Raw genomic sequence first — 14,925 nt, 5'->3', positions numbered from 1 at the left:
GATGCCATTGTTTTGGTATGTTTAATGTTCTAAAATACAAAACAATGTATAAATAGGTCATGCATATCTAAGCTCAGTTTGTTAAATAGTGCAAATAATCCCATAAGAACAGTCTACAGCTGCCATACAGCCTCTCCTGTCCAATATCTATTTATAAAAGGAAAATATAATTGCAACATTATCACGCTATATACCAATGCCAGTGGTCAAAACTGTCTATGGGTTGCCATTACAACCCCATCTAAAATAAAAATGGAAATGATACTTATAATACATTATTACCTATAGTTTATTTTGTCTTCTAGGCTCTTCAATGGCCAACAAGGAATTATCATTCAAAATTTTAGCACAAGATCCATTCTCACCGTTACCAATGTGACACAGGAGCACTTCGGGAACTATACTTGTGTGGCTGCCAACAAGCTAGGCACAACCAATGCGAGCCTGCCTCTCAACCGTAAGTAACACAGTGTTGCCAAAATGCCCCCATGGGCTTCTTGGCTTCTATCTATCAGTAGAGATAAAACATAATAGAGTATGTTCATTTTAGAACTCAACTTGATGTGACACATTCCTTACACAGAGTAACTTGCCCCCAAAATAATATGGGTGCTTGAGAATTTTATAATCTCTATAGAAGTCTACATGTGCTTAGAAAAATGTCTTAGAGATGAGAAAAGGGAAAAAAAAATGCATCTATAATAAGATCCACTGAAAAATGTCTTCTGACTAAAGAGATTTAGTTTGGTGAGGTTTTCTTTGTTTTTTTGTTTTGTCTTTTAAAATGTGTTATATTATCTTGAAACATGGATTAATTTGGTTTGGTTTTACTCTTGGTTGATGTTCTTTAGATACTCATCTTGAAATAGTAAGAATTTCATATGCCATAAACACAATGAAATAGTAAGTAAATGATGACATACAAAATATTTTATCTATAAAGAGAAGATTTTTACTCAAAAGTGTATTTTAGAATACAACTTAAGGTTTTACTAAAATAGATACTGTATTTATAATAAAGTATATATCTTAGTTCTTAAGGGCTAGAAATGAAAACACAAGAGCCAACACATGGATGAGTTGAGGGGTCTGCAACCTATTATAATGTTTCCTCCTGCAATTCATTTTAGTGCTTTTTAGTAGCTGAATCAACAACAAAATGTTGTAACCATTAGATATTCCTGATTTGGAAATGAAATGTTTTCAAAATGTTGAAAGGAGATGACAGAGAATTCACTGTATTTTCAGTTCCATAGTTAGCTGAATCATCCTTATCTCTTATATTTTTACTGAAACCTGATGTCTATATTTATGATATCATCCTATGATCCTAAGCTGTCTTTGAAAAATGCAAATATTGTTTAGTTAATCACAGACATGATCATTTCCATTTTGGAGAAATGAGGATGGGATGTATAATAGTCCTACTACTTAAAATTTACTATAATAAGAAGTTTTATGATTTGTAAACTTTGAATTACCATGATTTAAAAACCTCTGATGTTAAATAATATATATATATCAGTTTGTTGTTAATAAAAAAACAGTCATTCAAAAATTATTTGTTCTATATACACTTTTCAAATATTACCTCATTTCTTTTACCAGCTTAATATTACTTAATATTTTATTATCTCCACTCTGAAAGAAAAGCATTGCTTGTCATGCAATAGGCATTTATACTTGCGTGAGTTCCTTCCATGAGGATGCTTTCTTTAGTGTAATTATGAATAATATAAAGCACTGAAAATATTATAGAGTACTGTGAATTCCAAATTAATGTAAATATTGGTATTTCTTTGGTATGCTATTAATATTTTAAATGGCTTAAATATTCAAGAATCTGAAAGAATAACTGAATTAGAAAGGCAAAGTAAAGAAAATTTAAGACTTAATAATATGTTAAGTTTTTGCTATTTAAATTTCTAAGTCACATTCTGATATTTAAAATTGAAGCATTCGTGAATGCAACAAATTAGAAACAATGACACTTATTTAAGTGTTCATTTTACTCTGGGGACCATAACACAGTCATCTGGAAGTGAAGCTCTGCTCAAAAAGCTTCTAAACGTGGTATCTTTGGGATGGACTTCAATGATCTCACTCTCTCTTTGCCACTGGCTTCCTGTTTAAGAGGTGCTATGAAATACAAACCAATTTGTTTTACTTGTTATTAAAGACATAATATGCAATCAACATTGTCTATAATTATGAACATAGCCCTTGAAGTCTGAAGAAATATTCATATATAATACTCTTCTTGGACAACTTCATCTAAAGATCTTATTGCATTCCTGTGTACAGTAATTATTTTTATGTATTTTCATCTCTTTGCCATATTATGTTTGTTGAGAAGACAGAGTCATAGCTAATATTTTATCTTTCATATAATCAATACAGTGCCTAATATTTAATAGGCAATCAGCAAATCTTTAATGAATAAATGAATTCAACATTGAGTAAGTGATTGAAAGGATATTGAATAAATTAATTAACTGAGTTTTAGCTGTAGAATGTGCATTTGTAATCTCTAGATATATAAAATCATGTCACAGAACTTATTGTTAGCTTACTATGGACCAGATCCTACTCTAATCTCTTCATATGAACTTGCCCATTTAATTCATATACAACCTAAAAAGATAAATTTTATAATTCCCCTCTTACAGATGAAGAAACTAAGATAAAGAGAGATTAAAAGCTTAGCCAAAGTCAAATGCTTAATAAGTTAATAAATAATAAAGCCAAAGAAAAAACTTGAATCCTGACAGTCTGGCTTTGGAGCCCAAGCTTTTCATTCCTACATTTCACCATCACCATGAATGTAAAACCATCAGTGGAGTAAGAGGTAAATTGTGTCATTTGCAACATACCCTTTGAAAGAACAAACATGTAATATTTTGTTCATCTTGTAGTTTTTATCAAGTTTTCTTTAATAATTTAAAGTTCTATTCTTTAATTTATAAAAACTCTTTCTGAGGATAAATGTTTAGATATAAACAACATATATTAAATAGCAAATATAAGTACATGAAAGGTGAATGGGGTCCATATTTGACTAAAAACATATACAAAAATGAAACTTGGGGATGTTTAAGAATATTTTTATGGTATTTAAATCTCTTTGGAATGGTAAAGTTATCCAACACAAGCATTGTGAATCTGCAAACTGCATGGGGAAAGGCGGCTTTCCTAAAAGTTGTACAATGCTAGCTGGAGAGAAAGCAATGTGTCCCTTGATAAGAACTCCTGTCATATCTTTACAAGGTCTGTGAGTGGGAGGGTCTTCAATTTCTAAACTGATCCAAGACTAGAAGCCAGTCTAAGCTGACCTAATATTGGCTTGTGACTTGTTAAATATATATATATTTTTAACCTGTTACTGAAGATTAGCCCTTTTTATACTTAAGGGGTATGTAAAGCTGACTCTCCCATCTTCTTATCCAGGAGAAGTAGACCCAGGGTCTGCCCCTGTATACATGGTGATATTTGGAATATGCCATGAATAATCAGATTTTCATGCTTTCATGATTTGTATTTCTAAATAGTTAATATGCTCAAAAACAGGGTAATAAAATGTGAGTTACCTAGCATAGGTTTATATGTATAAACACTCTAACTGGTTGATAATAGCATTTCAATAGAGCTGTAGCCACTGGGAATCAGCTCTCCATCCATAACTATTTAGAGTAATCCTGAGGCTATTATAATTTACTCCTAATTTGTAATAACCTACATATTCTAGATCAGTAAGAAGACAAAAGACAATAAATTATAATTTAGAGTTTTGCTATAACTAAGACCATCAAAATGGAATGTAGCACTTTTTGTTGTGTAAATGTTTAAGTGTGTATGTTTCACATAAAGGGAGTCAATAAAGTCTTGGTTTGAGCCAGTTTTACCACATTAATTATGTGTGATTTTGGTTAAGTTAATGAAATGTGTCAAAGCCTCAGTTAATTCATTTATAAAATGAGGGCAATGATAGCTCCCACCAGAATAAAAAGTAAACAGGACACATTTACTACTCATCCTGTATTAAAGTAAACATCCAATAAATCTTAACTATTGTTATTATAACCCCCAAGAGCACTCACTTTATTTCAAAAAGTTATATGTATATGGCTGACCTTATTTGATGATTGACTGATAGTACTTTATTGAGTGTTTAGATGGTAAACCCTTGCTGGCAGAGAGAAGGCATGCAAATTTGAAATAATGTCCCAATCTAGCTTACTAGTATAACCTCATTACTTGCTCAATACACAAACCAGACTTTGTGGCACTAATTCCAGATTAATATGATGTTTGCAGCATAGAAGTTCAGACATTTAAAAAATTCAAAGAGTAAATACAGAACTGAAACAATTGTTCTATTCAGGCTCAGACCATTCAGTAGCAACATTCATTCTTCAAATACGCATATTGACTGCTTATAATATTCAAAACACTGTGCTAAATGCTAGATGTTGGAAATAAAATATTAATAGACCTAGAATCCCATCCTCAAAGAGTTCTTAGCCACATGATAGAATGGGGGCAAGAACACAGGACACTAATGCAATATAGTCAATGGTAGTGTAGTAGGGTAGGGAAGTGGCTGATAATTCAGTCTCAGGCGTCATCAAAGTAGTGTCCTCTAGAGCAAGTAATATCATTACATGCATTATGACTAAGTCATAGCTCAAGTACCATTTTAGTCATCACTGTCTTATTTTTAGAGGCAGAACTCTACAGAATTTATTCAACAACAATTATAAGCACAATAAGAGAATGATCAAGTCAGTCTCAATGACTCAGGGCAAGGTATAGAGGGGATATGACCTTTGAATTAAGGATGTGATTGGGTTGAGCCTGGGTGTTGGAATGGTATTGTGTGTGTGTGTGTGTGTGTGTGTGTGTGTGTGTGTGTGTGTGTAGAAAGAGAGAGAGAGGGAGAGAGAGAGACTCTCATATGGAACAGCTCTGACATTGCAGTATGAAATAATGACACATTTGAAGACATATGACTAGAGTAAAATGTGGAAGAAGAGATTGTTGTGAGATTAGGCTTGATGAAGTGGTGGAATTAGGACAGGAAGGAATTTGGACTTTATCCTGGTTTTGGAGAATGAAAAAAAGGATATAAACAGATTTTGTTTCTGAAAGATGTTCTTAGGCAATGTGGAAAGCTATAGATTTACAATAATAAAGGCAAAAGAAGATAATTGCCCACAAAGAGGAGCAGGAATGAGAGAGGGAAGAGATAATTAGGAGAGAGGAGTGAGTGAATAGAGACTAGAAAGGGAATTGTAGGACTCTAGATAAGTTCCAAATCTGGAGAGAATAGCAGGCAATTGTAGGAATCTTGGTAACTCCCAACAGTTAATTTGGATAGCATTAACCAGAATAGAACACGATAGGAAAATTAGCACTTTTAGATCTGGGGAGAAGGTAGAGATTGAAAGAAGAGAAATAAGTTCAACTTTAGACATATCAGTTGGAAGTGATGTTCATTAGGTAGCTGAATATGAAGTCGAGAATGGAGATGATTAGGAAGTTATCACAATAAAAGTGGTTGTTTCAGTTATGAGACTACCAAGTACTTAAAACTTACATAGCTTTAGTTGATTGAAAAGATGAGCAAGGGCCAAAATTCAAGCAAAATCAACATCAGGAGCACGGAGGAGTGTGCAGAGAAAGAACAGCATCCTACAGAAGCATGTGTCAATGGAGATGCCAGAGGAAGATCAGTACTGTGGAGCCATGGAAGGAGGCCAGCTCAAAAGGAGGGAAGGTCAGCAGTGATGATGCTACATCAGGTCAGAGAAAGTCTGAAAATCAACCACTGTCTCTGACAACTGGCAGTTATTGGTGATCTTCACCAGACCAGTTTCTATAGAAAACTGGGATTTGATGCCACATTGTTACAGATTAAGGTTAAATAAGTAGATGAGGAAGCAGAAACACATCAGTAAGTTTCTCTCTCTACAGGCTAGGCTATGAAAGGAAGAAAACAGGTTGATGATTTGCCTTGATGCCTCAGCAGCTGGTCTGATTTGGGTTTCTTAAGGCCCAATTGCTGTGTGTCTACCAATAAGTCTCTAACCTACAAAGATGCAAAAATGTCAGTCTTTGGTGAACTACACGTGCCATGCTTCTTGCTGTTTTGCAAGCCTCCCTCATTCCAATTTGCCTCTTTTCTCACATGCTTCTTTGGTCCCAGGTAAAGAAGAAAGGCTTTGATTTAATATGATTCAATGCCTTTGCCTTCCATGGCCTGCAGGCCTTAGACTGTAATTATAAGAGAGACTGTAGTTCCAAGTACAGAAGTTAGTAATTTCATCTATGTAACTATTTCAGGTAGGGTATATACTTTATCAAGTAAGAGGAAAACAAACTGTATCATGAAAAAAAACTATAGGAAAGCTAGTATACAATGGAGCCCTCATCTTTTAGATTGTCTATCAAGAAATTTCTGAAATATGTCTGCATTTAAAAAATATTTGTGTGTGTGCATGTGTGTGTGCGCATGCACGTGCGTGCCAGTGAGTGTGTGTGTGTGTGTGTGTGTGTGTGTGTTTAAGAGAGAGTGAGAGGATGAAAATATTCTGAGTCACTATAAATCATCTGTAGATCAGCCTCGGGGAACAAGTGTTTTAACGAAATTAACAATGGGTGACAGTGTACCAATTGTTCATAGACAATATTTTTGCTAAGTAAAAATTGGGGTTCATAATTATTTGGTATGTTATTATTATTTTCAACTGTGTTTTTTGCTTCCTGAACCTGAGCAACTGAAAGAGATGATTCCTCTAAGTCTTCTCCTTAAAGAATGTAAACTGCATGGTCCCATCCTGCCATCTATGGGTCCAGTTAATCAAATGTACACCATCTTTTGATCAGTAATTTAATAACCAATAAAAGTGACATCTACTAGTATAAGTAAGACTTTTGATATATGCTTCATTTCCTAGTTTCACAAAAGAACAGATTTTTTTTATAGAACATGTATTAAAAGACCCAAAATCTAAAGGGAAAAAGGAAAAAATTAACTAAGAAGGAGGAGATCTTAACTACATAAACCAAGTGCTTAAAATGTGCATAACTTCAGTTTAATACAACCTTCTCCTGAAACCTAATATAAGAAAATATTTGGGACAGTTCAAGCTTTAATATTTGCAGAGTGTTTACAGTCCAAAATAGATAACAATAATATTAACACAATGTGTGGATGCCACCCCCACCCCAATTAATGTGTTCCCAAAAGTGTGGTGTCAAATATTTTGCTGGAAGATAAGTTCTAATGCACACAGGCACACAGGCACGCACACACACACACACACACACATTTATTCATATAGTAAAACATTTGCCTAAGAAATATTACATATAAAATATCCAAAGGATCCACACAAACTGTCTTTTTCTTGCCTTGGCAACCCTGTGGAGATAATAATGAAGTTCCAATTTTAAATGCTTTATACAATCAGTGCTATATAACTTTCTAGAAAATCTCCTCACATGTTAGAAAATATTTCTAATTTGATGGACACCTCCTCTTTGATATATATCTCAGTAGCTTATATCTGAAAGGAAAATGGAAGAGGCTATTGGAGAAAGTGAGAATGTGGATAGCATAACAGTTTTTCCCTGTTTAGATCTGACTGATGCAGGCAAACGTTATTTTTTGACTGATTTGTTGAATATGGAACCAGCTGTGCCCTTGTAAGTAATATTTCATCTCTCTGCTTGCTGCAAATGTCCCCCATGCCAGTTAGCAATTGTATGGCTCTCTGTTATTTTTGACTATTATAATGAACCTTGATTCCATGTGAAAGGTGATACCACAAATCTGAATGATTTATGTTTTAGATTGAAATTGATCTCTCATCTTGCAACTTAAAAAAGATGGGGTTTTGGTTGAAAGAGGCAGTAATAAATTTAGACTTGATGATTGTTGAAGATAGCATGCTGTGTGAGGCAACTTGTTTTATCCTCATAGCTTTATGTTAATGTGAAGTCTTTTGTGGATGTCTTAGTAAAAAATATTTGACAAAAATCAGGTTTGCTGTTGTAGGTAGATTTTGATATATCTAAATCTGCCAATGGAATTTCACTCTACTAAACAGAAATACAGACTGATTATTGGATGCAAGCAAATTTGCTGAAATGGAATGTGAGCAAAAAAAAAACAATAGAGGATTTTTTCCCTCCCAACCTTAAACCTAGAACAGTGTTTTGAGAAGCCACACACAAAATGGTCTTTCGGTGCCATTCGTGAGTAACCCAACAGCTTGAAACAGAATAACTGTTGGAACCTATGCTGCCCCGGCTTGCCAAATTGCCATCAGTGAAAACCAAATACAAATACTAACAGAGATTTAGTTATGCATGTCAATTGTCTTAACTTTATAGCTAAAGTAAGTCTCAGATATTACCTAGTCAATCTTTTTCAAACTTTTTAAACCAATGAATTCCTTTCTTTCTCCAAATAAAACTTTATGCAAATCTTTTTATATAACAAATATAAAATTGAGATTACTTTGGTTCATTTGGTGGTAAACTTGGAAAATCCCCTCTTTTTTCCTTCTGTATCAAATGATACAGTGACCCTAGGGCCTATCAAAAAGTTATAGCATTCCAGAAAGTTAGGTTTTGTTTTGTTTTTAATATATTTTATTGATTTTTTACAGAGAGGAAAGGAGAGAGATAGAGAGTTAGAAACATTGATGAGAGAGAAACATCGATCAGCTGCCTCCTGCACACCTCTTACTGGGGATGTGCCTGCAACCCAGGTACATGCCCTTGACCAGAATCGAACCTGGGACCCTTCACTCCGCAGGCTGATGCTCTATCCGCTGAGCCAAACCAGTCAGGGTCAGAAAGTTAGGTTTTAAAATTCCTGGTCTAGACTTCTCTTTGTAAGTGAGGGAACTTAGGCCCAAGGAAGGTGAATCAGAACTCAAGGCTATACATTGTCACAGCAGACCTAGGCTAGAATGTAACTTATATTTTTCTACTCCCAGTGTTCTTTCCACTTTACAGCCAACCACCAAAAGCTTTGGAATCAAACAGATCTGATTTGAAATCACAATCCCACATTGCAGGATGTTGGCAGTTCTCTCAACCCCAATCTTTAAGCTTCAGTCATCTCACCCATAAAATAAGAGGGGAAAAACTTATTTTATAGGATTTTTGTGAAGATTAAATGAGGTCGGATATATAAGGTGACCAAGATATAGTGCCTACTTCAAAGGAAGTGCTCATTAAATGTTAGTTTCCTTTCCTTTCCTCTCTGTTATGTATAATCCAAACTCTGAAGGGTAAACCAAAAGACGCCCAGATCTACATACCTCAATGACTGTGTAACTTTATCTCACCGAGCATCCCAGAACAGCACTGGTTCTTTGATTCACTTATTAATGCACTTATGTATATCACCATGATATTGTCTTTTCTATTAGAATTATTCATTAAATCAGCCATGCACATAAGCATCCACTTGCAATGATGAAAAAAGTAGTCAGGTTGATGGAGAAGGTTGTACAAGATTAATTACTCTACTAATGTGTTTCTCTCAGGTTAAGAGGCAATTTGACAGCTATATCCTCAAGGTACTAAGACTGTACATACGACCCCATAGCTGACAAAGGGTCAGTAAATGCCAAAGAGAGAGGGGAGCTTTTGTATTTGCCGCTGTCATTGATCAGCCTTAAAATGTAGCAGCCGTGTGGGAATTAGGTACCAAAAAGATATAGAAAAAGCAAAAGGAGTTTCAAATTTAACCATAAAAATTTATTGGGATCCCTAGCTTAATAGTCAGACTATTTAAGTTCTGGCCTTTACTTGTAGAGATAATTAACTCTCTAGCTTCAGTTTCCTCATCTATAAAATGAGGACATGAGAATAACTGCTCTCCAAGTTCTCTTTCAGTTCTAATGCTTTAAGGTTCTAAGAAATCTATATATGCTTCAAAATAGTATTTATTGATTGTTATTCAAAACAGTTATATTTACTCCTTAGCAAAGTAGAAATGCTGCCAATATTTTTCCCTTCTGTACATTTTTGTTGTTGAACTCAAAATTATTTTTTATTGACAGAAAGAATTGTATTTTCATGTGTTTTGCTCTGCGGTGAGTTTCCATGAAGTTTAGCTCAATAGCACCGCTGGCCTAATCATGTCATCTCTGCAAAGATTTTTACTCTTCAGGGAAATTTCCTTCATGTTCACAGTTTCAATTTTGTTGCCCAAAAACCTATGAAAAGGCACTAGAATAGACCTTTGTGCTTGCTGTTTTATTTCACAAAGCTCCAACCCTATAACAAACTAGGCCCAAACACGACCCTATAAAATGAGAGTTGTGCCTATTAAGACATCGAAAAAATAAAAATATGCCAATAGTTCTAGCCAAAAAAAAAAACAAAAAAAAATTACCATCCTCTACTTCAGTAGTGCCTTTCCCAGCCTTTACTCTGACAGAGCATATTAGAGGTCCTGTGAGAGATTCCCTCCCATTATTTCTAAGAAGTCTCTTAAAGAATATTTACCCATCATGCACTGCTTTCTCTGCAGCTGTGACTAGATTTGAAGTTTGATCTAATAGTTTGATCAGATGATAAGATCTGAGCTACTCTCTCACTTTCACTTCTGTGCTGATTCTTTTTCTAAAAAATGGAAATGCGGCCCCTATTATAAAATTCAAGAATATGTGTGAATATATTGATTATTACAAAGTACTAAATGACATTATTATAAAACTTCCCACTTCTCCTTGGGCGATGTCAAGCATAATTAATAGAGAATATCACCAAAATAAAAAATAAAGTGAAATTGGCTTTTTTTCCCCCTGTGTTGATGTTTCAGATTTAAGAAAAAAAGAAAGAATTAATTGTGAAAGCAATGATATTTTAGTGGACCATGCTTTCTCTAAAATGTTGTAAATTCCATTTTAGTAGCCATAAAGCTGCTGGGGAAGGGACTTAAAATGCCATATCTTTATTGAATGTGTCCATTCAGCATGGTCTTGATTTCCTTACTTATAAATATAATTCATTGGAGATTTCTCTCCAGAGATGCAAATTAGATATCCACCAAATATACTAGTTCTTAAGTAAGATTTGAATAAATCAAGCCAGATGTGCTTGCATAGAAATGTTATTTCACCTATGGCATGGCCAGACATGTTTAGTAGGTTGGATGTTTCTAATTCTGTTCTTTTTTATAAGCTTTCTCTCCCAGCAGTTTTTAAGGAAAAGAGGTAACTTAGGCTTCTCAGCTCTAAAATGCACTAGACAGTCACATGCTCTTCCATTTACTTTCTTTAATTTTTTAATCAATCCAATTAATGCACATGTGGAGCAGCCTAATTAGTGAGGCTGATCATCTTTCTTGTCAAAGAACCATTAGAGTACTGCTCTGTCCAATTATAAGGAATCACTGGGTTTCTAAAGTACTTCATGACTCAAGATATAACAACATATTTTCCTAAAACTGGCGGGATGATAGCCTATGTTTTAAGAACTAGTGGTCGAACCTGTAGGGAAATTTATATTTTCTCCAAAAATAAATCATAACATCTTGGGAGCCCTGTGGTTTATGGTATAATGATATGCTTACCCAAATGTAGATAATATCTATAATCAAACTATTTAACTGAGTAAATACATTTTAAGGAGACTTGCATAAGCTATGGTTGCACAAACCTGCAGTCTTGGCTCTGCTGGTAAAAGATAAATTGAAAGGGTTTATTTCTCTCAAGCTAGCATATTGCCTGTTGGAGTCCATGTTTGACATCTTTTGTTACACCCATTTTGCTTCATACTTCAGAACCACCTGTATTTCCCCAATATCCCTCCTGCCAGCAGCACCTGAAAGCATAGGTCTTATATGCCAAAATATCCTTAGACTGACACATAATACTATCATAATCATCTCCCATCTATTATTTACATTTCTTTTCCTTGTTAGCATACTCCCTGATTCCTTTGCCCTTCATATTCTTGTTTCAAAAGACAAAAACCATCATTGACTCACATACTATTAGAGACAGGCTCTTGTCTGCTATTTATGTTCTGCTTTCTGAATTATGTCCTCTTTTTTTCTTTCTTTCTCTCATTTTTCCTCAACTCCAGGACTTAATCATTACCAAAACAGATAAGTAGATGATTCTCTAACCAGGAGTGTGGATTTGGTATAGAACTAAACAGTTTCTGAATAGGCAAGCTCAACATGGCTTTTGAAAGCTTCATCACTGAAAATGTAATCAAACTTAGCTTACCCCAAAATGATTTAAGTTGCAGCCCAAGGGCCAACCTTTGACCACGGCAGCATTCACACTTGCATTGATTCTGCTGCAATTGAATTACTCAGGCAGTTCTGTGCACTGTTTCAGCTTTAGCCCTGGAGTGCAAATGGCCAATTTGGAAAGCAACTCGGTTGTGCTTGAAATTTGCAGGAAGATTGTCTCATATGTTCCCCAGGAAAAATCAGGCTTACTTTTAAAAATATTCTCTTAGTCACAGAATTGACTGCCCAAAGGATATTTTGTTTATTTTTATGTTTGTTTGGATTTGAGAAAACGTTGCTTCTCCCAAAGAATCTCTCCAGACTTTGAAAATAAGAGTTCTAATCCTTCAATACATGTACTAAAATTTAGGGCAAATGAAAATTAATGAGGGGAAATAAGGCAATGTAATATTGTGCTATTAGATATAGAAAAATGTCAGAAATATATTGAATTTTATAGTTCCAGAAGCAGAAGTTGAAAAAAGAATATGTTTACTGTAATGGAAGCAAACGAACCTTTTATAGTCTCCATAACATTGCATTCTATGACAACACCTCCCTCTCTTCCTTTCCAAAATATTTTATTAAGATTGGCACAAAATAACATTGCAAACACTCTTCTAGGGCATAGCAGGCTTTCACTATAAATATCTATTTTTTTATGTTTATCCCTTGTGTTGCATATTAATTGTATAGTATCTACCCTTCTCACAAACTACTTTTATTTTCACACAGACCTTACTATCCCTATGTACCTATTTTATATATTTATAATTAAGATTACATAATTATAAGGGAGTTTTGAGTTATTACATCTCTTTCTACTTTGCTGACCTAGAGGTGGAAATAGCTTATATTAAACAGGATGTAGGTAAAGCACCTGGCACCTCCTAGGGATTCATTAGTTGCCCTTTCTTTCTCTCCTCCATAGCGCCAGTCACCCTTGTTATAGCTGTACTCGCTTGAACTTTCTTGTAAGGTAGGGATGATTTGATTCAGTCTCTTCAAACTCATATGATAGCCCCAATACAACTGGGATTTCATTCTGTCTTCATAATAAACTCACGCATACCTAAGTGCCCACACATGCAGAAAACATTCCTTGTTGACATTTGCTGCAACACAAAACATCAGCCTCTTAAAATGGACTCTACCACTATGCCTCATTCCCACTCCATGTGAATTTTTAAGCAACATTTAAAATTAACGTTGTAAAGCCTCAAAGGATGCTGTCTTATAATGTCTTAATCCTATGAAAACAGAAAGACAAATATATCACCTAGTCATTAAAGTGTTCAGTCTTATATTAACATCACAATCTATTTCAGATCCAATGTTATCTCTCCTCTAATCAGTCCATCGTCAAAGGAATACACATTAAGTTGCTTTAATACTCTCAACATTAAAGATAAAGAAAGAGAAAAAGAAAAAAAAGTTGCTTTTTATATAGGTGGGATCAGTGTGTGTGTTTTATATCACTCCCCCAAAATTTTTATTATTTCATTTTTACATTCTTTTTGTTTAAAATTAGAAAACCATAGTTTACAGGCTGCATTCCTTGAGGCATATGTCATCATTTTAAAACGTCAGTATGTATTCACTCATTAAGTGTATTGACCATCTAAATGCCTAGTCCTGTGCTATGTTGGAAATATAAAGGTAAGCTAATAATATTTGATTCCTAACCTTCTGAAGACTGCTATGCTGAAAGGGGAGGTTGGGAGCACAACTAGTTACCACAAAATGTGGTCACTTTGTAGAGGCGGGGGAGAAAGAGAAAGAGAGGGAGATGGAGGGAGGGGGAGAGAAAGAGAGAGAGAGAGAGAGAGAGAGAGAGAGAGAGAGAGAGAGAGAGAGAGAGAGATTATGAATGATTAAAAAACTCCATATGGCTGGAGCACAAACGACAACTGAAGGAAATGTGGAAAGATGAGAAGATGGGGAGGAAGGGAGATGCTGGCTCATGAAAGGCCTTGTAAACAAATGATACCTTCTTTAGCATGTTCTAGAAGTGTCATCAGCCAAAAACTGTTTTTATACACTACTGATAGCTTTTTAAATGTTAGTTACAAAAGAGACAAATAATCATTCCTGGAATTTATGTAATACCTTAGTTCTTAAGTTGTCTCATGTAAAACAAGCTCGGTTACTAACATAAAGACTACTTTTGGTCTGAGCCTTAATTCTTCTGCCACTTTTGGCCCTCCTCAGATATATATACCCATGTATTACCTCCTTAAATGTTTCTAGAAAATCATAAATGCTTGTGCCAATTTTTACTTAAAGGAAGAACACTTAGTTTACTCTGTTGACCTATTGTGCTGATCAAATAATAAAATAATTAGTACTGAACTATTTAATAAAATTTTAACCCTTTTAAACTTTACCCTCCTCCCCTAATTTGTTTTCTAGTATATTGTTAATCTATTCAGTAATGAGCATTATAATAGTTTGGTCTCATCTCTTTTTTCTTCCAATTACACAGTATGTGGCAAGAAGCTGTCCAAAGATACTTAGGAGCAAAATTGTTTATCTCTATGTACTATATATAATAAAGTTAAATTTTCTTGCCCCTGAATGAACCCATGGAAAACTATCCTACATTGTTTTCTGATTCGAGAATCATGTGATTAGTAATGTCACAATAACAGCTGATA

The 14,925-nt window shown here is 34.5% G+C and overlaps 1 protein-coding gene across 1 annotated transcript in view; it reads left to right on the top strand.

Moving 5' to 3' along the window:
- NEGR1 (neuronal growth regulator 1) overlaps nt 1–14,925 on the top strand; it is a 917,357-nt gene that overhangs the window by 718,262 nt on the left and 184,170 nt on the right. The window contains exon 6 of the mRNA XM_080656273.1: nt 306–457. Within this exon, the coding sequence (XP_080512399.1) occupies nt 306–457 (152 nt within the window). The remainder of the gene's footprint in view (nt 1–305; nt 458–14,925) is intronic.

Source organism: Plecotus auritus (assembly GCF_963455305.1).
Source record: "Plecotus auritus genome assembly, chromosome: 2".
NCBI classification, from domain to species: domain Eukaryota; kingdom Metazoa; phylum Chordata; class Mammalia; order Chiroptera; family Vespertilionidae; genus Plecotus; species Plecotus auritus.
This window is presented reverse-complemented; position numbering and strand designations above follow the sequence as displayed.